Below are 24,885 nucleotides of genomic sequence, written 5' to 3' on the forward strand. Positions count from 1 at the left end.
CTAGGCCATTGACTTGCACCAGTGCAGAAGAAATCACGAGGAAAATAAAACAAGGGGATTTCTCTTTCGAAGGGGAAGACTAGAGAAATGTATCACAAGAGGCCAAAGAATTGATACAAGGACTCCTACCGGTTGATCCAAATAAACGGATTAAAATGTCGAGCCTAGGTTTCAATGAATGGCTTCAGGACAGCAGGCAGTTATTCACCCCACATATGACTCCAGACATTCTTGGTTCTTCGGGTGTTTCTGTCCACACGTATGTCAAGGCAACCTTCCACGCCTTCAACAATTGCAAGAGGGAAGGCTTTCACCTTCAGAAGGTGGACAAGGCGCCGCTGGCAAACAGACACAAGATGAAGAAGACCAGCAGCAGCACACGGCACAGCTCCAGTGAAAGTTCCCACTCCTCCTCCTCTCAGGCCCATGACAAACGCACCGCAACCAAGAAGTTACAGCCCAACAGCCCAGCGGACAGCTAGAACCTGGACAGTATCATTCAAGTCTCCGATTAAGCTGCTACAGTCCTAATTTATTGCCAAGCACACATTGTATACAGAAAGAAATAATAAATAGCTCCGTACTCTCATTCAGTATCGATGGACTGGTTTTCTCTGTGGAATCCAACACTAGGGGCCACAAATATAAGACAGTCACTAATAAACCAATAATGAAATCACAAGCAACTTCTTTACCCAGACAGTGGTTAGAATGTGGAATTTGCTACCACAAAGAGAAGTTTGAGGCAAATAAAATAAATAAATTTAAGGGGACGCTAGATAAGTGCATGAGGGAGAAAGGAATAGGAGGATATGCTGATAGGTGAGATAAAGTAGGGTGCGAGGAGGCTCGAATGGAGCAGAAACACCGGCACGGACCAGTTAGGCTGAATGGCCTGTTTCTCTGCTGTAATTTCTATGTAATATTCTAATCTCATACTGGCCCTGCCCTGAGAGTGTTTGTTGGGACAGTGTCAAGTGAGCTTAACACTGTCTCTATCTCATGCTTGCCCTGCCTTGGGAGTGTTTGATGGGACAGTGTCTGGGAACTTAACTCTGTCTCCATCACATCCTGGCCCTGCCTTTGGACTGTTTGATGGGACAGTGTCGGTGGAGCAGAACTCTGTCTCTACCTGATGCTGGCCCTGCCCTGGGACTGTTTGACGGGACAGTGTCGGTGGAGCAGAACTCTGTCTCTTCCTGATGCTGGCCCTGCCCTGGGACTGTTTGATGGGACAGTGTCGGTGGAGCAGAACTCTGTCTCTACCTGATGCTGGCCCTGCCCTGGGACTGTTTGATGGGACAGTGTCGGTGGAGCAGAACTCTGTCTCTACCTGATGCTGGCCCTGCCCTGGGACTGTTTGATGGGACAGTGTCGGTGGAGCAGAACTCTGTCTCTACCTGATGCTGGCCCTGCCCTGGGACTGTTTGATGGGACAGTGTCGGTGGAGCAGAACTCTGTCTCTACCTTGTAAGGAAGAGAGGTGCTTTTTGACACAATTTTCAAGCTGGACATTCAACCAGCATGCTTTGGGAAACTGGGAACGGTGTTGATGGGGGAAAAGCTTGCTTTAAAATTAAAACCTGCTGAACTGTGGCAAAGCAGCGAAACCAGACGGTGCTATCAAGAGGGAACAAAGACAATGGAGACAACATGCCCGTATTTTCCAATCCCTACTGTAATGATCAGTAACATGTCATTCTAGAATGGTACACTAGGTGGAGCTGTATGGGCTACCCACAAGGCACTCGTCAAGATGGATGCCTGAACACTAGTCCACATGGCTGAATAAATGACTAGCTCAAGCTAGCTGTTCATAATGAAAATGTCTATTTATTTATGAACATAACACCTACGGGTGTGTATGAGGTGTGTACACACACATAGGAATCTCACAAATGCCGGTTTCAGGCATGCGAAGCGCATGCACCCCTGGGATATGTGGGCCCTGCGCATTTCATCATGAAGAGGCCCAGGATGGGAAATGGCCGGACCTCGGGAGCCCTCAAGTAAGGGCGTAGATTTTTTCCTGATAGGCATCCGCATGCAGGAAGTCTCCTATCGGAAATTACGGGCCATTGTGCAGCTAATGGCGACATCTGTGGAAACAATGAGGGATTAGGCCTTGACTAGAAAACACACAACTCAATGGGCCTCTTCAATAAACAATCCTTATCAGAAAGCTTGCCAGTTAGACGGTTGAGGTTTGCGTGAGCTATCCAGCCAATCAGCTGTTACTGTGGTGTTCACATGATGGAAATTTACTGAAAAGGAAGTTTAAGATCATGTGGGCTAAGTTTTAAACAAAAACCACGATATATCATTGGTTATCAGGATCTAAGGCTAACATCGATAGGTCAATGAGGCCTTGGCGATGTAACATCCTGTCCACCATTGAAAGGAAAAGATATAAAAGAAGCTGTTAAGGTAACTTTGTTACTGTAGTCAAGGGGTGAGAAGGAGAGCTGCAGTCAAGGGGTGGGAAGGAGAGCTGCAGTCAAGGGGTGGGAGGGAGAGCTGCAGTATAGGGCTGAGAAGGAGAGCTGCTGTCTAGGGGTGGGAAGAAGAGCTGCAGTCTAGGGCTGAGAAGGAGAGCTGCAGTCTAGGGCTGAGAAGGAGAGCTGCAGTCTAGGGGTGGGAAGGAGAGCTGCAGTCTAGGGCTGAGAAGGAGAGCTGCAGTCTAGGGCTGAGAAGGAGAGCTGCAGTCTAGGGGAGAGAAGGAGAGCTGCAGTCTAGGGGAGAGAAGGAGAGCTGCAGTCTAGGGCTGAGAAGGAGAGCTGCAGTCTAGGGGAGAGAAGGAGAGCTGCAGTCTAGGGCTGAGAAGGAGAGCTGCAGTCTAGGGGAGAGAAGGAGAGCTGCAGTCTAGGGGTGGGAAGAAGAGCTGCAGTCTAGGGCTGAGAAGGAGAGCTGCAGTCTAGGGCTGAGAAGGAGAGCTGCAGTCTAGGGGAGAGAAGGAGAGCTGCAGTCTAGGGGTGGGAAGGAGAGCTGCAGTCCAGGGGAGAGAAGGAGAGCTGCAGTCTAGGGGTGAGAAGGAGAGCTGCAGTCTAGGGGTGGGAAGGAGAGCTGCAGTCTAGGGGTGGGAAGGAGAGCTGCAGTATAGGGCTGAGAAGGAGAGCTGCAGTCTAGGGCTGAGAAGGAGAGCTGCAGTCTAGGGGTGGGAAGGAGAGCTGCAGTATAGGGGTGGGAAGGAGAGCTGCAGTCTAGGGGTGGGAAGGAGAACTGCTGTCTAGGGCTGAGAAGGAGAGCTGCAGTCTAGGGGTGGGAAGGAGAGCTGCAGTCTAGGGGTGGGAAGGAGAGCTGCAGTATAGGGCTGAGAAGGAGAGCTGCAGTCTAGGGCTGAGAAGGAGAGCTGCAGTATAGGGGTGGGAAGGAGAGCTGCAGTCTAGGGGTGGGAAGGAGAGCTGCTGTCTAGGGCTGAGAAGGAGAGCTGCAGTCTAGGGCTGAGAAGGAGAGCTGCAGTATAGGGGAGAGAAGGAGAGCTGCAGTATAGGGGTGGGAAGGAGAGCTGCTGTCTAGGGCTGAGAAGGAGAGCTGCAGTATAGGGGTGGGAAGGAGAGCTGCAGTCTAGGGCTGAGAAGGAGAGCTGCTGTCTAGGGGTGGGAAGGAGAGCTGCAGTCTAGGGGTGGGAAGGAGAGCTGCTGTCTAGGGGTGGGAAGGAGAGCTGCAGTCTAGGGGTGGGAAGGAGAGCTGCAGTCTAGGGCTGAGAAGGAGAGCTGCAGTCTAGGGCTGAGAAGGAGAGCTGCAGTCTAGGGGTGGGAAGGAGAGCTGCAGTATAGGGGTGAGAAGGAGAGCTGCAGTATAGGGGTGGGAAGGAGAGCTGCAGTATAGGGGTGGGAAGGAGAGCTGCAGTCTAGGGCTGAGAAGGAGAGCTGCTGTCTAGGGGTGGGAAGGAGAGCTGCAGTCTAGGGGTGGGAAGGAGAGCTGCAGTCTAGGGGTGGGAAGGAGAGCTGCAGTCTAGGGGTGAGAAGGAGAGCTGCAGTCTAGGGCTGAGAAGGAGAGCTGCAGTCTAGGGGTGAGAAGGAGAGCTGCAGTCTAGGGCTGAGAAGGAGAGCTGCAGTATAGGGCTGAGAAGGAGAGCTGCAGTCTAGGGGTGGGAAGGAGAGCTGCTGTCTAGGGGTGGGAAGGAGAGCTGCAGTCTAGGGGTGGGAAGGAGAGCTGCAGTATAGGGCTGAGAAGGAGAGCTGCTGTCTAGGGGTGGGAAGGAGAGCTGCAGTCTAGGGGTGGGAAGGAGAGCTGCTGTCTAGGGGTGGGAAGGAGAGCTGCTGTCTAGGGGTGGGAAGGAGAGCTGCAGTCTAGGGGTGGGAAGGAGAGCTGCAGTCTAGGGGTGGGAAGGAGAGCTGCTGTCTAGGGGTGGGAAGGAGAGCTGCTGTCTAGGGGTGGGAAGGAGAGCTGCAGTCTAGGGGTGGGAAGGAGAGCTGCAGTCTAGGGGTGGGAAGGAGAGCTGCTGTCTAGGGGTGGGAAGGAGAGCTGCTGTCTAGGGGTGGGAAGGAGAGCTGCAGTCTAGGGGTGGGAAGGAGAGCTGCTGTCTAGGGGTGGGAAGGAGAGCTGCAGTCTAGGGGTGGGAAGGAGAGCTGCAGTCTAGGGCTGAGAAGGAGAGCTGCAGTCTAGGGCTGAGAAGGAGAGCTGCAGTCTAGGGGTGGGAAGGAGAGCTGCTGTCTAGGGGTGGGAAGGAGAGCTGCAGTCTAGGGGTGGGAAGGAGAGCTGCTGTCAACAGGAGCTGGCCACTTCAGGGTGATTGTATGACCATTTACTTAGAACATACTTGGGCATTGTATTGCTAGAGGATCTTTATTGCTAAGGGTAGAGTAAGAAAGGCATTGTATTGCCATTGAAATCTATAAGCGTTTTTGTTTTCTTTTCTCTCTTTTCTGTTAATAAACGACCTTATTGAACTTAAGATCTTTTGGGTGATTCATTAATTATTTCCCTTTAATTTGTGGGTCAAAATGAACTACAAGCCTGAGAATAGGACAGCGCAGCTTACAGTGTCGACCTGTGGCAGGACCTGCGTAAAGGGAAAATAAGATGAAACACCGAAATCCAAAGAAGAAAGCTATGGATGAACTAGTAGCTAAGTATATAGCAGGGAAGCTACCTTTGAAAGTGTGGTAAACCACTGTTTGTTATTGTTGTTGTTGTTGTTGTTGCACACTGTTGTGCCTCTGCATGCCTCAGCTGACTCCGCCCCTGGCTCCACCCACATGCCCGGGTATAAAGGTGACTGCTCTGCAGCCCCCTGCCCTTTTGGATACCAGGCAACCACGAGAGGCATGCTCTGTTCTTTGCTAATAAAAGCCTATTAATTAACTCTCTGTCTTTTATGAGGAATTGATAGCGCATCAATTTTATTAGCAAAACAAAATGTCGGATCCAAATGCTGAACAGCAGGAGCTGCATCAACTGACGGCGCCAAACACTGAGCAGCAGGCGCTGCTGCGAGCCCTCAGACCAACATGCCTGGACCTAGACCCCCAAGAAGCGGGTTCGGCTACCAAATTTGCACAATGGCTGCGTTGCTTCGAGGCTTACCTGGAAGCCTCAACTGTGACCCTAGACGAAAACAAGCTGAAAATCCTGGCCTCAAAGGTGAGCCACCAAGTTTATACACTAATCCAGGACGCGACGACCTACGCGGCGGCTATCGATCTGCTTAAAGGGCAATACGCACGCCCGGTAAATACGGTCTATGCCAGGCACCTCTTAAGATCCCGCAGACAGCAGCCCGGGGAATCGGTGGAGGCTTTCCTACGGGCACTATGGATACTCGGCCGAGGCTGCGATTGCAAAGAAGTATCAGCCGCAGCACACACGGAGGGACTGATCCGAGATGCTTTCGTTGCGGGTCTAAGGTCCGACTACTCCCGGCAGAGACTGTTGGAGAAGGGAGAAATAGACCTGAAAAAGGCAGTGTCCCTCGCACTCTCGCTCGACGCGGCCCACAGGAATATGGACGCTTTCTCCCCTAACCGCTCCGCACCGTGGACGCCGCAACCTTGGGTCATGGGACCGCCACCTCCAACTGCTGCAGCGATGTCCAAGGCACAGAAATTTTATTTTTGTGGCCAGGCAAAACACCCCAGAGCACGCTGCCCGGCGAAAAACGCTACCTGCTCCGGCTGCGGGAAGAAAGGACACTATGTCAGCGCCTGCAAAGGTAAAACCGCTAACGCCAGCAGCACCGCGTGCGAACCGTGGGGGCAGCCATCTTGTCTGCCATCTTGGGCTCCCCCAGCCGCGTGGGGATCGGGATCATGGGCGCCGCCATTTTGTCCGCCATCTTGGACGCCTCCAACTTCAATCACGGGGGACCCGGACTCAACCACCGTCTCATCTGACGGCCACATCGACTCGCTTGACCATACGCTGGCCTCCGTGACGCTGGACCAATCTCTCCCTCATCAACTGTCCAGGTCCATGATGGACATTACGGTAAACGGCCGCGCCACTACCTGCCTTTTTGACAGCGGGAGCACGGAGAGCTTTATCCACCCAGACACGGTGCGCAGTTACTCTCTCCCAGTCCTGCCAACGCGCCATCGGATCTCTATGGCTTCCAAAGCCCAGTCAGCGGACGTCGGTGGCTACTGTGTAGTGACCCTTTCAGTACGGGGCACAGAATACAAAAATGTTAAACTTCTGGTCCTGCCCCATCTCTGCGCTGCCGTTCTACTGGGGTTGGATTTTCAGTGCCACCTTAAAAGTGTCACATTAGCGTACGACGGACCCTTCCCCCCACTCACAGTCTGCAGCCAGCAGCTTTTAAATCGCCCGCTGCGCACCATTTGCAGCCTCTCCACCCTTAAAGTCTCCGCCCCCTCCTTGTTCGCTAACCTCACCCACGACTGTAAGCCCATCGCTACCAAAAGCAGGCGTTACAGTGCCGGGGATAGGAGCTTCATTAAATCCGAGCTAGCGAGACTCCTGAAGGAAGGGATTATTGAGAGTAGCACCAGCCCATGGCGAGCACAAGTGGTGGTAGTGAAGACTGGTGGAAAACAGCGCCTAGTTATTGACTACAGCCAGACGATCAATCGCTACACCCAGTTGGATGCATACCCACTCCCCCGCATATCTGACATGGTCAATCAGATAGCACAATACCGGGTGTTCTCGACGATTGATCTGAAGTCGGCATACCACCAGCTCCCCATCAGGGCTGAGGACCGCCAGTACACGGCTTTTGAAGCTGACGGTCGTCTCTACCACTTCCTCAGAGTTCCCTTCGGCGTCACCAACGGGGTTTAAGTCTTCCAACGGGAGATGGACCGGATGGTTGACCAGAACGCGCTCCAGGCCACTTTCCCCTATCTAGACAACGTCACCATCTGCGGCCACGACCAGCAGGACCATGATGTTAACCTAGAGAAATTCCTCCGTACGGCCCAGTGGCTGAATCTAACATACAACAAGGACAAATGTATGTTTCGTACCACGCGCCTTGCCATTCTTGGCTGCATAGTGGAGAACGGAGTCATCAGCCCCGACCCCGACAGAATGCGCCCCCTTATGGAGCTCCCCCTCCCCCACTGCCAAAAAGCACTGAAGAGATGCCTAAGGTTTTTCTCGTACTATGCTCAGTGGGTGCCCAACTATGCGGACAAAGCCAGGCTCCTCATCAAGTCCACCTCCTTCCCCCTGACAGCAGAGGCCTGTGCAGCCTTCACTCTCATAAAAAGAGATATTGCGAAGGCCACAATGCACGCAGTGGATGAGTCCATCCCTTTCCAAGTGGAGAGCGACGCATCCAACTTTGCCCTAGCTGCAACCCTTAACCAGGTGGGGAGACCCGTGGCCTTTTTCTCACGGACCCTCCAGGGCCCTGAGATTCGACACTCCTCTGTCGAAAAGGAGGCCCAGGCCATTGTGGAAGCGGTGCGACATTGGAGGCATTACCTGGCCGGAAAATGATTTACCCTGCTCACTGACCAGCGTTCAGTAGCTTTTATGTTTAATAATAAGCAGAGGGGCAAAATCAAGAATGACAAGATCTTGAGGTGGAGAATCGAACTCTCCACCTACAATTACGATATCTTGTACCGGCCCGGGAAACTCAATGAGCCCCCAGATGCCCTATCACGTGGTACATGCGCCAACGCGCAGGTTGATAGACTGAAGACCCTCCACAATGACCTCTGCCACCCGGGGGTCACCAGGTTCTTCCATTTCATCAAATCCCGTAACCTGCCCTACTCCATCGAGGAGGTTAGGACCTTGACCAGGAACTGCCAAATCTGTGCCGAGTGCAAACCGCACTTTTATAGGCCAGACAGAGCGAGCCTGATCAAAGCCACGCGCCCCTTCGAGCGGCTGAGCGGCGATTTTAAAGGGCCCCTCCCCTCCTCTGACCGCAATGTGTACTTCCTCAATATAATTGACGAGTACTCCCGTTTCCCGTTTACCATCCCTTGCTCAGACATGACCAGTACCACGGTCATTAAATGTCTGAATGACCTCTTCGCCTTGTTCGGTTTCCCTAGCTATATTCATAGCGACAGGGGCTCATTCTTTATGAGCGACGAACTTCGTCAGTACCTGCTCACGAGAGGTATTGCTACAAGCAGAACCACCAGCTACAACCCCCGGGGGAACGGCCAGGTGCAAAGAGAGAATGCGATGGTCTGGAAGGCAGTCCTTTTAAACTTGAAATCTAAGGGCCTTCCGACCTCTCGCTGGCAGGAGGTCCTCCCTGCGGCGCTCCATTCCATTCGGTCACTGCTCTGTACAGCCACCAATGCCACCCCTCATGAGAGAATGTTCTCCTTCCCCAGGAAGTCCACATCGGGGATCTCGTTACCGACATGGCTGACTTCTCCAGGACCCGTCCTACTGCGGAAGCACGTGAGGTCCCATAAGACGGACCCCCTGGTCAAGAGGGTGAGCCTCCTCCACGCCAACCCTCAGCATGCTTACGTGGTGCACCCGGACGGGCGGGAGGACACAGTCTCCATACGAGACCTCGCACCTTCGGGTGCTCCCGAAACACTTCCTTCGCCACCCACCACTACCCATGCCTACCCCCAGTATGCTTACGTAGCGTACCCGGATGGGCGGGAGGACACAGTCTCCACACGAGACCTCGCACCTTCGGGTGCCCCTGAGACACCACCATCGCCACCCACCACTACTCACACCCCGACCCCTGTAGACGGCATGCCGCAGCCCCAGGACCTGCCATTGACTACACAACCTCTCAACGAGACGCCAGGTTCGGCGTTGGATGCTGCACCATCACCGCCGCTGCTACGACGATCAGGACGGCATACAAGGCCACCTGATAGACTTAATTACACGAACTTTTAGTTTACACGAACTTTTAGTACACTTCACCCCGCAGGACTCAATTTTAAACAAGGGGTGAATGTGGTAAACCACTGTTTGTTATTGTTGTTGTTGTTGTTGCACGCTGTTGTGCCTATGCATGCCTCAGCTGACTCCGCCCCTGGCTCCACCCACATGCCCGGGTATAAAGGTGACTGCTCTGCAGCCCCCTGTCCTTTTGGATACCAGGCAACCACGAGAGGCATGCTCTGTTCTTTGCTAATAAAAGCCTAACTCTCTGTCTTTTATGAGGAATTGATAGTGCATCAGAAAGAAATTTGGATTCGGGTGATCAAAGATGGGGAAGACCCCGTCCATGAAGCTGAACAGTGGACACAGGGTACCCTTTAGCCGTGCAATTTTTTTTCTTTCAGGATCTTATCCAATTCCATTTTGAAAGCCACTGTTGAATCTGCCTCCACCACTCTTTCAGGAAGTGCATTCCAGATCCTAACCACTCGCTGCGCAAAACAGTTTTTCCTCATGTCGCCTTTGGATCTTCTGCCAATCACCTTAAATCTGTGTTCTCTGGTTCTCAACTCTTCCGCCATTGGGAACAGTTTCTCATTATCTACTCTGTCTAGAACACCTCTATCAAATCTCTTCTCAATCTTCTCTGCTCTAAGGGGAACAACCCCAGCTTCTCCAGTATATCCACGTAACTGAAGTCCCTCATCCCTGGAACCATGCTTGTAAATCTTTTTGCACCCTCTCACATCCTTCCTAAAGTGCGATGCCAAGAATTGGACACAATACCCCAGTTGTGGTCGATTCAGTGTTTTATAAAGGTTCATTATAATTTCCTTGCTTTTGTACTCTCTGCCTCTGTTTATGAAGCCCAGGATCCTGTATGCTTTATTAACCGCTTTCGCAACCTGCCCTGCCACCTGCAACAATTTGTGCACATTTACCTCCAGGTCGCTCTGTTTATGCACCCCCTTTAGAATTGCACCCTTTAGTTTATATTGCCTCTCCTTGTTCTTCCGACCAAAATGTATCACTTTGCACTTTTCTGTGTTAAACATCATCTGCCACATTTTAAGTTAGGTTTATGATCATTTTGCTCTTAACTGTGAATGTGAGTTAATGGTATTTAATGTATTTAGATTAGAACTGCTCTGACGAAGGGTCATCGACCTGAAACGTTAACTCTGTTTCTCTCTCCACAGATGCTGTCTGACCTGTTGAGTATTTCCAGCATTTTCTGTTTTTAATTCACCACTACTCTCTGTTTCCTATCACTTAGCCAATTTTGTATCCATGGTGCCACTGTCCATGTTATTCCATGGGCTTGTAAGGGGTGGTGGGTTGGTTGTTTGTCAGCTTCACCTCTGACTCCTTTGAGCGGTTTGAATCGCTCCCACTCCCTTTTGTTCTAGACTTTGGACTTATTTGGGGGTTGTAATAAACTTGCAACAGACACCTGGGTTAGTCAAAAGAATTCAGATCTTTATTTTGAGACAGGAAAATATACAATACAATAAAACTTATACTTTAAAAGGGTGGGGAACACTCGGAAATAAGCGAGGGAGAATTACAATACACAAAAACCCTTACCCTCCCAACCCCACTACAGTAGCTAGGCTGGAATCCAGAGGACCAGGAAATGTTCACCAAAATGACTTTCTTGACAGATGTAGAGGTTCGCGATTTCGGGGTTCTCTTTAGTTGTGGCGGTTGGGGTCTGCCGTACCTCGGACGTGGTAGAAGACTGCACCTGCATTGGGTTTTCAGTTTGGGTTTGTTCGCAGATGCGGTTAGTTGTGCTGTTGGTCTTTGGTTAGGGCTAGTTTTAGGGTCTTTTATGTACAAATTTTACCCAGGGGTAAGTCAGACTAGCCTGTAGAGTGGAAACAAGTCTTCGGTTCGTGAGTTTTTCAGCGGTTGGTTTCTTGTTGGTCGCGGTGGCCCAATGTTACCTGGTTGGTGGTGATATTGGCTGGTGTTGGTTTCTGTAGGCCTTTGGTTGCCGCGATCTCTGTTTCTTCTTTCTTCCTTCGAGTCTCCGATGATGATCTCTCTCTTGAGCTGGTTGGCTGAACTTGAACTCGGACTGGCTGTCCATTTGAGGTGTCTCACTGTCTCGCTGTTGTCTCTTGTCTTGACTGTTGAACTGAAAAGGCAGGCCTCAATTATACTAATTTGGGGCCTGGCTTATCTAACCGCCAAATCTCGGGTTTCTTTGTTAAATTTGGTGGGCTCGTTATTTTTAATGTGTTTTAAAACTTTAACGAGCTTCGGGGATGGCCCATCCAAACTTAACGAGTTTAATGGATGGCTCATCTAAACTTAATCGGCCTTTAACTGGTTTTGGGATTGCCTTGAAACCAGTTTAAAATGCAAAAACGTTTGTCAATCTCTTTAATTGGCTTTGGACTGTGGTTTGTTTGCTGTAACCTGTAAGGCTAATGTTCCTTCCTTTGTTTTCCTGGGGACATGTCCTGTTTATTTGATACCTGGCTCTGCGAATTCTCGGCGGGAAAACAGGCTTCATTGTCCTTATGTAAAACTGGGGTGGCCCTGGACATTCCTAGACAGTTCAATATCCAAACCTCGGGGGCCCACCCCGCCTCCCCTTTGTCCCAGCCTTTTGCAAGCCTGAACATGTCTTTTTTAAACAAGCCAAATCTTCCTGGGATTTTTATTTTAAATCCCTTTGGCCCAATAACTCCTTAAAACAGTCCAAAATCTTTTCTTCTTACACTTAGGAAAACTGTGTAATTTAACTCTTTGACATTCTTCTGTTTGGCCCAACCACACTTTTATCCCTTTTACAGATTTTTTCTGTAATGTTCCAAAATCCTTTTTTTTTAAATGACTTTCCTTCTGTTTTGGGGTTGTGCAGAAATTTTTGAACCTTACAGACTTCACCTTTGTTGGCTAGCCTATTATGTGGCATTTTATCAAGCGCTTTTTGGAAGTCCATGTACACCACATGAACCACATTGCCCCATCAACCCTCTCTGTTACCTCATCAAAAAATTCAATCAAGTTAATTAAACACGATTTGCCTTTAACACATCTGTGCTGGCTTCCCTTAATTAATCCACACTTGACCAAGTGACAGTTAATTTTGTCCTGGATTATCATTTGTAAAAGCTTCCCCACTACTGAGGTTAACCTGACTGGCCTGTAGTTGCTGGGTTTATCCTTACACCCTTTTTTGAACAAGGTTGTATCATTTGCAATTTACCAGTCCTCTGGCACCAACCCCATATCCAATGAGGATTGGAAGATTATGGCGAGAACCTCCGCAATTTCCACCTTTACTTCCCTTAGCATCCTAGGATACTTCCCATCCAATCCTGGTGACTGATCTACTTTAAGTACAGCCAGCCTTTCTACTACCTCCTCTTTATCAATTTTTATTCCATCCAATATCTCAATTACCCCCTTTTTCACTATGAATTTGGCAGCATATTCTTCCTTGGTAAAGACAAATGCAAAGTACTCATTTAGTCCCTCAGCCTTGCCCTCTGTGTCCATGCGTAGGTCTCCTTTAGTACCTCAGCCTTGCCCTCTGCCTCCATGCGTAGGTCTCCTTTAGTACCTCAGCCTTGCCCTCTGCCTCCATGCGTAGGTCTCCTTTAGTACCTCAGCCTTGCCCTCTGCGTCCATGCGTAGGTCTCCTTTAGTACCTCAGCCTTGCCCTCTGCGTCCATGCGTAGGTTTCCTTTAGTACCTCAGCCTTGCCCTCTGCGTCCATGCGTAGGTCTCCTTTAGTACCTCAGCCTTGCCCTCTGCGCCCATGCGTAGGTCTCCTTTAGTACCTCAGCCTTGCCCTCTGCGTCCAAGCGTAGGTCTCCTTTAGTACCTCAGCCTTGCCCTCTGCGTCCATGCGTAGGTCTCCTTTAGTACCTCAGCCTTGCCCTCTGCGTCCATGCGTAGGTCTCCTTTAGTACCTCAGCCTTGCCCTCTGCCTCCATGCGTAGGTCTCCTTTAGTACCTCAGCCTTGCCCTCTGCGTCCATGCGTAGGTCTCCTTTAGTACCTCAGCCTTGCCCTCTGCGTCCAAGCATAGGTCTCCTTTAGTACCTCAGCCTTGCCCTCTGCCTCCATGCGTAGGTCTCCATTTTGGTCCCTAATCGGCCCCACCCCTCCTCCTACTGCCCGTTTACTAATTTTATGCCAAAACAGGACTTTTGGATTCTCTTTTATTCTCATACTCCATCTTTGCCCCTCTAATTTCCTTTTACCCTTCCACTCTGAAGTTATTTTAATTTATTTTTTATTCGTTCATGGAATATGGGCGTCACTGGCAATGCCGGCATTTATTGCCCATCCTTATTTGCCCTTGAGAAGGTAGTGATGCGCCGCCTTCTTGAACCGCTGCAGTCCATGTGGTGAAGGTGCTCCCACAGTGCTGTTAGGGAGGGAGTTCCAGGATCTTGACCCAGTGACAATGAAGGAATGGCGATATACTTCCAAGTCAGGATGGTGTGTGATTGGAGGGGAGCTTGGAGGTGATGGTGTTCCCATGTGCTTGCTGCCCTTGTCCTTCTAAGTGGTAGAGATTGTGGGTTTGGGAGGTGCTGCCGAAGAAGCCTTGGCGAGTTGCTGCAGTGCATCTTGTAGATGGCACACACTGCAGCCACGGTGCGCTGGTGGTGGAGGGAGTGGATGTTTAAGGTGTTAGATGGGGTACCAATCAAGCGGGCTACTTTGTCTTGGATGGTGTTGAGCTTCTTGAGTGCTGTTGGAGCTGCCCTCATCCAGGCAAGTGGAGAATATTCTATCACACGCCTGACTTGTGCCTTGTAGATGGTGGAAAGGCTTTGGGGAGTCAGGAGGTGAGACACATGTCACAGGATACCCAGCCTCTGGCCTGCTCTTGTTGCCACAGTATTTATGTGGCTTGTCCAGTTAAGTTTCTGATCAATGGTGATACTCAGTATATTGATGGTGGGAGATTCGGCGATGCTAATGCCGTTGAATGTCAAAGGGCGGTGGTTAGACGCTCACTTGCTGGAGAAAGTCATTGCCTGGCACTTGTGTGGCACGAATGTTAGCTGCCACTTATCAGCCCAAGCCTGAATGTCATCCAGGTCTTGCTGCATGCGGAGGAGTTGCGAATGGCACTGAACACTGTGCAGTCATCAGCGAACATCCTCACTTCTGACCTTATGATAGAGGGAAGGTCATTGATGAAGCAGCTGAAGATGCCCTGAGGAACTCCTGCAGTGATATCCTGGGGCTGTGATGATTGACCTCCAACCACCACAACCATCTTCCTTTGTGCTCGGGATGGCTCCAGCCAGTGGAGAGTTTCCCCCCCCCCTGCCCCCCCTGATTCCCATTGACTTCAGTTTTACTAGGGCTCTTTGATGCCACACTTGGTCAAATGCTGCCTTGATGTCAAGGGTAGTCACTGTCACCTCACCTCTGCAATTCAGCTGTTTTGTCCATGTTTGGACCAAGGCTGTAATGAGGTCTGGAGCTGAGTGGTCCTGGCGGAACCCAAACTGGGCATCAGTGAGCAGGTTATTGGTGAGTAAGTGCTGCTTGATAGCACTGTTGATGACACCTTCCATCACTTTGCTGATAATTGAGAGTAGACTGATGGGGTAGTAATTGGCCGGATTGGATTTGTCCTGCTTTTTGTGGACAGGACATACCTGGGCAGTTTTCCACATTGCCGGATAGATGCCAGTGTTGTAGCTGTACTGGAACAGCTTGGCTAGAGGTGCGGCTAGTTCTGGAGCACAAGTCTTCAGCAGGAATGGTGCCAGGACTGGATGATCAGAAGGTGAAGTCCATATCAAGGCTGACAAAATGTTGCTTTCAATGACTTTTATTATATGAAATGACTAACAAACATTACAAAAGCACGACTATAAACATAGATACCTTTACAGATCTCATTATCAAACCTCAAGGCACAGACCTTTCTGTGAGGGCACCACTCCCTGTGCTCAACCATGCCAGTCCAAACCTGCTTCCATCGAACTTTGCTAATGCTTCTTCTCCTTCTGATGGAGCTAGCGGGCAGCAGCAAAATCTTCAGTGTGATTCAGGGATGTGCCGGTGAAAGTGGGGAATGTAACCTTGTCGATTTGTAATCGGGAGGGAGGTCGCAGTCTCACTGGCCGACTCTCTCACAGTCACGCCCCTACTCTGCCTGGCTGGATTAAAGTCCAATATGATTACAGAAATTATATTGCAGATTGCACTCTGCAAAACAGCAAAGCGGTCAAAGTTTCAATTAATTAAAGTTTAAGCCAAGACTGATAGTAAAGTTTCACATAAAGTAGCATTTTCCGATATTCAATGCATGAATGCTGCCGAATGGATATTTTTCAGCTGGCCAGTTGGGGAGTTTAATCTGAAATGAAATTTACAATAACACTGAGAATAGACTCGGAGTGTGACCACTTTGACTTGGAGTCACTTTGGGATCTACATTTGGGCGGGGGGGGTGAATTTTAACCTAAAAAAAAACGGGTAGGTTGGGGTCATGTGGGAAGTGAAAGTGCTAAATATCTGAATCTTGACCAGAACCCCCCTCTGAATCCCCCCCCATTCTCCTCCGACCCCCGATTGTTGACGAACCCACCCCCCACACACCCCTCTCCTCCGACCGGCCCTCAGCCTCACACCATCCCTCCCTATTTCTAGGCCTAGTGCCACAGGCCTACCCACCCGCAGACAGCAACCTCTCAATCTGGCTGGCTGCGGGTAGGAAACAGAGGATCCCATGCAAATCAGGCCCTGCTGTTAAATTTGGCAGGGCCTGTGGGGAACCCATTCTACCGGGTTACACGACCGCTTCGGAGCCCCACCCCCCACCACCCCCCGGCTCCCAACCCACCTCCCCATTAAAATTCAGGCCGGTGTCTAATCCCCAGCAACCAGCAGTGTGGGGTTTGCTCGTGTATCGTGAGCCCGTGTAAACAATCCTTTAGGTCCAGGTAATGCTGCTGTTTTAATGGGGCTCACGATGGGCCAGAGCTGGTGTGTAGAGGAAAGTTGCCAACTGGACCATTGAGAGCCAACCGTCAACGGTGATGGCACAGGTTTCAGGATCAATGACAGTAAATAAAGGTATTCGCCAGCTGTCGCTCACAAGTTTCATCAAGCCCTTCACTACACAACTATAAACAAGTAGATTTTAGAAGGTGACACCAGTGAAAAGCTGATAAGAAGGATTGCGCACTGTAAGACCGAACCACATGTAGACATGTTATGCAGGCTCATTATTTCTTGATGTATTTGGGCCAACGTTCCTCAGCTTCCCTGTGCATTTGGTGCTGGATTTTTGAAAGTGCTGGGGTTAAGTGGGCAACTGGGGATAAAAAGAGGCAGCTTGTGAGATTGGCATGCAGGGAGAGATGCGATCTGAGCCAATCGTCAGTGCAGTGATGAATGGGTGTGGAGGAACATGCTGCAGTCTGGTCCAGCAAAGCTCCGTTCCTCTGTGTTGCTTCTGTTGAAGAAAGTGAACAGTGATTCCAATGGCAGAGGTCCCAACATATATTAACAGGAAGACCATTTATAGAATTAATTATTCATGGCATTGGCTCAGTCAGTCTGGGCAAAAACAAGGTGCTTTCACTCAATTCCGCAGCTTCACAATCACAGAAAGTTTTGGAATATATATGCTGTTGATGTATTGCAAGGTTCTGCCTCCCAGGTCAACAGCCACTGCAGGCAGCGTAGGCACAGATTTCACAGATGTCAGCATTCACTGATATTTCCTCTGTAAGAGAAAGAGAGAGAGAGAAATTGTCTCGCAGCTTCAGAGATTGGAGAATATCACTGGGCCACGAGCCCAAGGCAAACTGCCTCCCAGTCTCAGTCAACTGAAACATCAAGCTATGGTGAGCAAGAACAAGATTTTAACGAGTTCACAATAAGTCAGGCTTCCCCAAGTCTAGCAGCTTAGCAATAAAGGAAATGTTAATAATTGAAGTTGGATATTTTAAATGGGTTTAAATTGTAAAATAGTGAAATCTCTGAATTACTCTGCCTGCAAGCAAGGGATCAAGTCAAAGGAATCAGTCTGGACTTTCTCTATCCTTTTCATCGCTTTTACTATCTATTTTCCTTATATTTCCAGCATCCTTAGATCACTCCTCGCCCCCCAATCCTCCAAATTCTATCCCTCCAGTGTAACTTTCCGTGCCCCACTCTGTTTTCCTGATATAACTACAGTCATTGCTCCCCTGAGTGCTGCTCTCTTGATCTCTATTATATACAATCTTCCTCATCCTCACTTACTGATTCTTTCCCAAGACCTCCGAGCTGTGGGACTCCGTACCTCCTGAGCCTTCCCTTTCTCCTACAATCTATGGGATTTTAGTCACAAGCCTAGTGTCACTTAATCACCACTACTTTACTTAACTTGCCTTCTCCCTGTTCTGTTCATCCTTCGGGTGTCCTGCAATGAGGCTTTGAAGGTTGGAGGTTGTTCAACTAAAAGAAAACTGCTCTTAAATATTGGCTCCTTTGCGAAGATGGCAATGGAACTTGCTGAGACATTGGATAATAAGGAATTGGTTATGTATTTGAAAAGGAAACATTAGCAGAGCTCTGGGGAAAGAGCAGGGGAGTGGCATGAGATGGAGAGCGCTTTCAAAGAGCTAACACAGGCACCATGGGCTGAATGATTCAATGAAACAAAAGTTAAGAGATTTGCAGCTGATGCCTTGATTTGGATAAAGTATTCATTCATGTGGAGTTACAGAATCCTGGTGATGTTAACTGGCTAGGATTATGGCCTAGAAATTCAGTAAGGCGCTGCCAGCTTTGCGCCCAGTTACCGCCTAAAGAGGGCTTCTGCGCCAATACAGGAGTTTGCGCTGATATTCAGCGCAGCGGTAATGGCGGCGGTATCCGTTAGCGCTGCGCCGGCACTGATGACGTCATCAGTGTGCGCAGTGCCCCGGTTCCGCCCCGATACCGGCCCGATCCCCATATTTTGTTGCGGCCGCCTCTTCCGCAGCGGCCGCAAACAGCGACCAGAAAACGGGGCCGTACTGTAGCCTTAGTGGGGCGCTTTAAGGTGGAGGTGCGGCCGGCCGCTTTTTCGGCGGCCGCCTGCCCGCACCTCCTTCCCCGGCCTCCTCCACCCCCCCCCCCCGCGGCATTGCCGGCTGCTTTCCGCGAACCCGGCACTTCTCCGTGGTGCCGGGCTCATTTGCCAGCACTATCCAGCGGCGATCTCCCCGTTGCAGGCACCTCCACCTTAAGAGAAGGAGGAGGCCTGCAGTACCGCAGCCTGCCGCTCCGCAGTGGGTGGCGCAGCGGCGCCTAGAGCGCTGAAATTCAGTTTCAGCGCCCCAAGCGGGGGCGGGCACACCCTGGAATAGCGCCCGGTTCCGACTTGGGGCGCAAAAAGTGAATATCTGACGGTCGCAAATGGCTCCGCGCCCAGCGCTAACTTTTGGGCGCTAGCCAGCTGGCGGGGCCATAGTGAATTTCTAGGCCTATGTTATTTTTTTAAACGGAATCTCTTAGGTATCATTTAATCAACATTCCACTTACTCAGTCTGAGAAAAACCTGAGGCGAGTCACTGGAGGCGCAGACTGGTTGGAACGCTTCTGGTAGCTCAGGGTTATTGCACAGTTTAGAGATGAAAGAGTCAGTAAGCTGTGGGATGTCTACTCTCTGTTTGTCCATCAACATCCACAACTCTTTCACATCCTCCAACAAGAACTTGTATTCTCCAACCTGATGGAAACAGAGAAACACAGCAAGCGTTAGTCACAGTTAGCAACACTCCAGGAAGTGGTGCTGAAAAGTGAAAACAAAGGCTTGCCTTTCTATAGCGCCTTTCATGACCTCAGGACGTCCCAAAGCGTTTTACAGATAATAAAGTATTTTTGAAGTATAGTCACTGTTGTAATGTGGGAAATGTGGCAGCCAACTTGCACACAGAAAGCTCCCAGAAACAGCAATGAAATAAATGACCAGGTAATCTGCTTTAGGTGTTAGTTGAGGACACCAGGGAAAACTCCCTTGCTCTTCTTTGAATTATGCTGCTGGATTTTTATGTCCACCTGAAAGGGCAGACGGGGCCTTAATTTAATGGCCCAGAAATTCGGGTCGGAGGCTTCCTGCGGGTGCAAGCCTCCGACCTGCACTTACCTAGCACGCTGGCCGTTGAGCTGTGGGCCCGCGTGGGATTCCGATCCTGGGCCTGCTCCAACTGCCGGCACGCAGTGCTTGTGTATCCCAGGGGCACAGTTAGTTCGATGCGTCCCCTGGGATCACGTGGGCCATTGAGAGCCAATGGCAGCAGGGAATGCTTCATTCATAAGTTTGACAGGAAGAGCTGTCAAACTTATAAATACTATAAGCCCCAAAACATCACTAAATCTTCAAATAAATGTTTAAAAAATCACATTTTTAAAATAAACTATAAATTACATGAAATAACTATTTTAAACAATAATTTAAGTTTTTGAAAAAATTAATTACATTTTCTAACAGGGCTAAAAATAAACTTACCTTTCTTTAAAGTATTTAAAAATAATAAACCTGTGGAAAAAATGTTTTAATTTTAATTAATTCACCACTTACCTTGTAAAAAGCAGGTCTTGCGACTGCTTTTTACACGTCTAACTTCTGGAGACTTACCCTCCCGGGAAAACCTGCAAGAAAAACGTAAGTTCGATACGCACGCACAGCCTCTCCTGCGCACGCGTTCGACTTCTGAACCCCTTCTTTCAGGGGAACGGAAGTGCCGGTTTCCCGCGCATGTGCAGTGCATGCACGAAACCGGCACTTCCTTTGGGCTTACAGGTGAGTACCCAGCGCGTACTCACCCGTGGAGACCCGAATTTCTGGGCCAATGTCTCATCTGAGAGATGGCAACTCCGACAGTGCAGCGCTCCCTCAGTACTGCACTGGAGTGTCAGCCGAGACTATGTGCTCGAGTCTCTGGAGCGGGACTTGAACCCACGACCTTCTGCTACCACTGAGTCACAGCTATCCTTTGGCAGCTGAACTGGGTTAAACCGTGGAAAGTATTTGAAAGAGCAAGTTACCGGCTCTCACAAACAACAGCCAGTCACTCCTGGATGGTAGAAAAGGTTAAAAAAGTTTGTTTTAATTGAGTTAATGCCTTTGTTTAAAATAACAGGGAGAGGAAGAGCGTACAACTGCGTTAAACGTTCAGCCGCTAATATCTGCAAGCCTGATCTCCAGCTTCTATAACAATAGTTGCCCAATTGGCAAATGCCTTTTCATGTTTCTGTTCATGGTATTGTGAAGGAACGCCTGTATTCAAATTCACATCAAAGGAACAGCCAACGCTGTGAAGAGGAGCTCTGGCCCAGGCCACGGACTCACTGAAGAAACAGTTAGACGTGGCAATGGTAGGGCTGGTATACTGGAAAGGTGAAATCAAATATGGCGATGGACCTCCTCCATCCAAACCTATCTTGAGCAATTACGGGGCGCAAAGGTGTTGATTCCATGTTGGGTGAAGCCAGATATGAAGACCTTTCACCCAGGTGATGTACCCGTGATCTCCCTGGTACTCACTGCCCGTAGGCTGCTGGAACGACATGGAATTCACGGTTCTCTATTACACTCCTTGTAAAGGTGGACAAAGTCCAAGCTCTTTTCAGGGAAGATGATTGTGTCCCTCAGAGAGGGCCTTTCACACCATCAGTTCGCGCTGGGTTTGAGCCCAGCTCTCATCTTAGGTGGTATTGCAAACCGGGCCAATACAAATCGGCCGCTCAGGGACTGCTGGTTAGGATACCATCTCTACCTGATTTTCAGTCCATCATTAATTTAACGGGGCCGTGGGTTTTCACCCAGCGCTAAGTTCGAGCGTCATTCCTCACAATGAGCACCCATCGGAAAACCAGCCCAGGTGTTTATGGGAATGTTATGGTAACCAATTAAAATACTGAAAACATCATTTCAACATTCTAATTTATACCGACTTAAACAGAAGACTCAATGGCACTCGGATAATTCATTCCATATTCACCAGCTTGCCATCAAGTATTCTCCAGAGACTAGAAACTGATCCCAGCGCTGTTATCATACAAACTCGGAATGCACTCATACTAGAAGCTTCTCTCGACTATTTTAACAAAGGTGATAACTCGCTCGCTTTAAATGGCTCCGTTAAAATGGTGAAGAGTGGTATTTGATAAGCGTGCATTCAGAAAAGAAATAACCTTAGAACATCCTCGGGGCATCCTGAAGCACTTCACCACCAATCAGTTACTTTTTAAGTGCTGTTTCTGCGTAAGCAAATCAGGCAAATGTTTTGCCTGCATACAGCAAATGAGATGGAGAAGTGGTGAACCTCTATTTGGTGGTGTTAGTTGATGGAAGAATGCTGGCCAGCAGACTTGGAAAACATCCCTCTACTCTAACAATAGTGCCATGGGATCTTTTACATCCACCTGAGAGAGCAGACGGGGCCTCGGTTTAATGTACCATTCGAAAGATGGCACCTCCAACAGTGCAGCACTCCCTCTGTACTTCCTGGTTTTTGTACTCTCTGCCTCTGTTTATAAAGCCCAGGATCCCATGTGCTTTATTAACTGCTTTGTTAACCTGTCCTGCCACCTTCAAAGGTTTGTGCACCAGTACCCCCAGGTCTCTGTTCTTGCACCCCGTTTATAAAATTGTATAAATTAGTGTGCATTGTCTCTCCTCATTCTTCCTAACACCTCACACTTCTCTGCATTGAATTTCATCTGCCACTTGTCCACCCATTCCACCAGCCTGTCTATGTCCTCTTGAAGTCTATTACGATCTTCCTCACTGTTTACTACAATTCCAAGTTTCGTGTCATCTGCAAATTTCAAAATTGTGCCCTGTGTCCCCCAATCAATTGGAAAATGTGTAAGAACTTATTTAATCTTACCTGAACTACAACGTTTGCTGTAAGACTCGACAAGCAACTGGTGAGCAAAACGATGGCAAAAAGGGTTTTCATGTTGACTTGAGATCTGAAGTTTAGCTGGGCGTTCTCTCAACAAGTTGATTCAGAGCTCTGTGCAATCTTTCAGCTTTTAAAGCCGTGGTTTGTGGCAATTAAGTCATCTGACGTAACTCTAATAGTGTAAACACCGTATATCACAGTACAATAAAACTGTCATTGTACAATGACAAACACATATAAAATGTGATTGCACCTGGAGAAGCTGTATACTTTTAGTGGCATTAATGGGTAACAAAGTTTTACTACTTAGTCCCAAAAAAGGAACCACATACACAGAAGAAGAACAATCCCTGTACACGTGCCTCATTCAATATGTGGACTGCAGGTGAAACGAGATTGTTCTTGCAATAGTCGCTATATCGTCACAAGTACCCAGGAATGCCAACATCAAGCTTCTTGTCTTTATTTATAATTTGACCTATTTTGCTTGTTTTTTTTGCAAGGTTTGTTGACTTAAGGGATGCCCGTGTCGAGGGTTAGAACATTGTTGCATTTTTGGGCAGAATCAGATAGTCCCTGATAGCTTCTATTCTGCTCTGGGAGCCGATATTGCTGCCCTCTGTCCCAGGACACCAGACAGGTAGAGCACAACGACAGCATGCTCTGCCAGTTCAGGCTACAAAGCACCCGAATCTGATGGGCCTTGGCCTGCTTCTATCCTGGATAACCTTGCCCCTGGCAGATCCTTGTGCTAGGAACCCCAGTGGCAGAAACAAGAGCTCAGCTGCAGGACTGCTCACTGGTGACTGGCAAAACAACCAGAGGCAACATGAGGGAAAAGATTTTTACACAGCGAGTGGTTAGGATTTGGAATGCACTGCCTGATAGGATGGTGGATACAGATTCAATAGTAGCCTTCAAAAGGCATTTGGATAAATACTTGAAGGAGAAAAAATTGCAGGGATATGAGGAAAGAGGGGGTAGTGGGACTAACTGGATTGCTCTTCAAAGGAGCTGGCGCAGACTCGATGGACCGAATGGCCTCCTTCTGTGCTGTACTATGAGTCTCTGCCCGTTATCAGCTCGCTCTTCCAACAAGCTACTGCACAAAAATTGTTCATGCTGAAGGGTGGAGGAAAAAGTCTAACTAACTGTGTGCCACGAGATGCCCCACTCCAGCAAGATCCCGCCCATGAATGTTGGGTGTAATTTCCCAGCACTTACCCTGTGTTAGCAAGGGAACAGTTTTATGGACAGTTGTGTAATTTACCAATGTAACAAGCGTTCAACGCAAAGTTCACACCTGGAATAGGCTTGACCCAACTCCCCACTACAGTAATTGCGTTTGATGATGCAGCACCCCAGGGCAGCACGGTGGCATAGTGGTTAGCACTGTTGCCTCACAGCGCCAGGGACCCGGGTTCGAATCCGGCCTCGGGCGACTGTCTGTGTGGAGTTTGCACATTCTCCCCGTGTTTGCGTGGGTTTACTCCGGGTGCTCCGGTTTCCTCCCACAGTCCAAAGATGTGCGGGTTAGGTTGATTGGCTATGATAAATTGACCCTTAGTGTTAGGGGGATTAAATACGTGGGGTTACGGGGATAGGGTGGGATATGTGTTGGTGTAGGGGTTACGGGGATCGGGTGGGATATGTGTCGGTGCAGGCTCGATGGGCCGAAATGGCCTCTATCTGCACTGTGTGGTTTCTGTGATTTCTGTGATTTCTGAGGTTAGGCTCCACAGGTATAAGGGGCGCTGCCCGCAGAGCGTGCACAATGCAAGTTTGGGTGTGCACTGCCTGTTATGTTCTGACGACGAATGGTCGGAAAATCATGGGCATTGCGCCCAAATTCCAACATTCACTCTCGCTGTCACAAGTGTGACATCAAAACATTTCCCCAGTAATGTTGATTGACCAATCGGTTTGGTAGAGTGGGCAAAGGAGAAGACTTCTCTCCGAAAGCTTGGCCTGCTTCCTCTGTAGCTGTGTGCATTATCCTTCCTCATCTTCCTTGATCTCACCGCAGTTTCCTCCAGTCTGAAATGTCCCCCTTGCACCTTTAGGTCCTCTGCCTTTAGCCTTTTGGGAATCCTCAATTCCCTTTGCCCCACCATTGGTATCTCAGTCTTCAGTTGTTTTGGCCCACACTCTGGACCTGCCTCCCTAAACCTCTCCACTTGTCGACATGACTTTTAAAACCTTCTCAAAACCCATCTTTTCAAGCAGACATTCAGTCACAACCCATCCTCATTCCTCTGTGGCTTTATGTCTATTTCCATGTATCAAATGTCTTGAAATGTTTTGTATATTAAAGGTGCTGCATAAAAGCAAGTTGCCATTCAGTAAGACTGACTTTTCCCCAGTGAGGAATCAGGAATGGAACACTGTGAGTCCCAAACTGACTAACATGAAACTCAATACCGTGATTACACCTAAAGGAGGTACCCAGAGCTTGCTCTACTGTTGCAACAGGGCCAGAGCTTTTACCAGTACCCGCATAATCACCATACAGGGCCCCAACAATGCAGTAACAGCACCAGTGGAAATACATCCAGAGCCAAGTCCACAGCACCATGGAAGGCTCAGGGGGGGAGAGGAGAGGGAGAGCAATAGTGATAGGGGATTCAATAGTTAGGGAAGAAGACAGGCGTTTCTGCAGCCGCAGACGTGACTGCAGGATGGTATGTTGCCTCCCTGGTTCCAGGGTCAAGGAT

At 49.3% G+C, this 24,885-nt stretch overlaps 1 protein-coding gene and 1 pseudogene across 1 annotated transcript; one reads left to right on the top strand and one right to left on the bottom strand.

Annotated features, from left to right (window-relative positions):
• Positions 1 to 482, top strand: part of LOC147100474 (ribosomal protein S6 kinase alpha-5 pseudogene) — a 53,335-nt pseudogene extending 52,853 nt beyond the window's left edge.
• A 14,610-nt stretch (positions 483 to 15,092) lies between these two features.
• On the bottom strand, positions 15,093 to 22,291 carry LOC147100475 (guanylin). Its single transcript, XM_085966754.1, has 3 exons — positions 22,154 to 22,291; positions 18,801 to 18,987; positions 15,093 to 17,013 (listed from the first exon to the last, which is right to left on the bottom strand). The coding sequence occupies exons 1-3, from the start codon at positions 22,223 to 22,225 to the stop codon at positions 16,949 to 16,951; spliced, it is 324 nt and encodes a 107-aa protein (XP_085822880.1). The 5' UTR covers positions 22,226 to 22,291; the 3' UTR covers positions 15,093 to 16,948.
• Positions 22,292 to 24,885: the final 2,594 nt, after the last annotated feature.

The sequence above is a fragment of the Somniosus microcephalus genome, chromosome 25 (assembly GCF_052327205.1).
Source record: "Somniosus microcephalus isolate GS21.2 chromosome 25, FLI_Smic_1.0, whole genome shotgun sequence".
Taxonomy (NCBI): domain Eukaryota; kingdom Metazoa; phylum Chordata; class Chondrichthyes; order Squaliformes; family Somniosidae; genus Somniosus; species Somniosus microcephalus.

Coding starts and splice junctions, on each gene's coding strand:
- LOC147100475 (XM_085966754.1), bottom strand. CDS start 22,225: ATGAAAACCCTTTTTGCCATCGTTTTGCTCACCAGTTGCTTGTCGAGT. Junction 18,988..22,153: donor CAGCAAACGTTGTAGTTCAG/GTAAGATTAAAT, acceptor TGTTTCCATCAG/GTTGGAGAATACAAGTTCTT. Junction 17,014..18,800: donor TCAGGTTTTTCTCAGACTGA/GTAAGTGGAATG, acceptor TTTCTCTTACAG/AGGAAATATCAGTGAATGCT.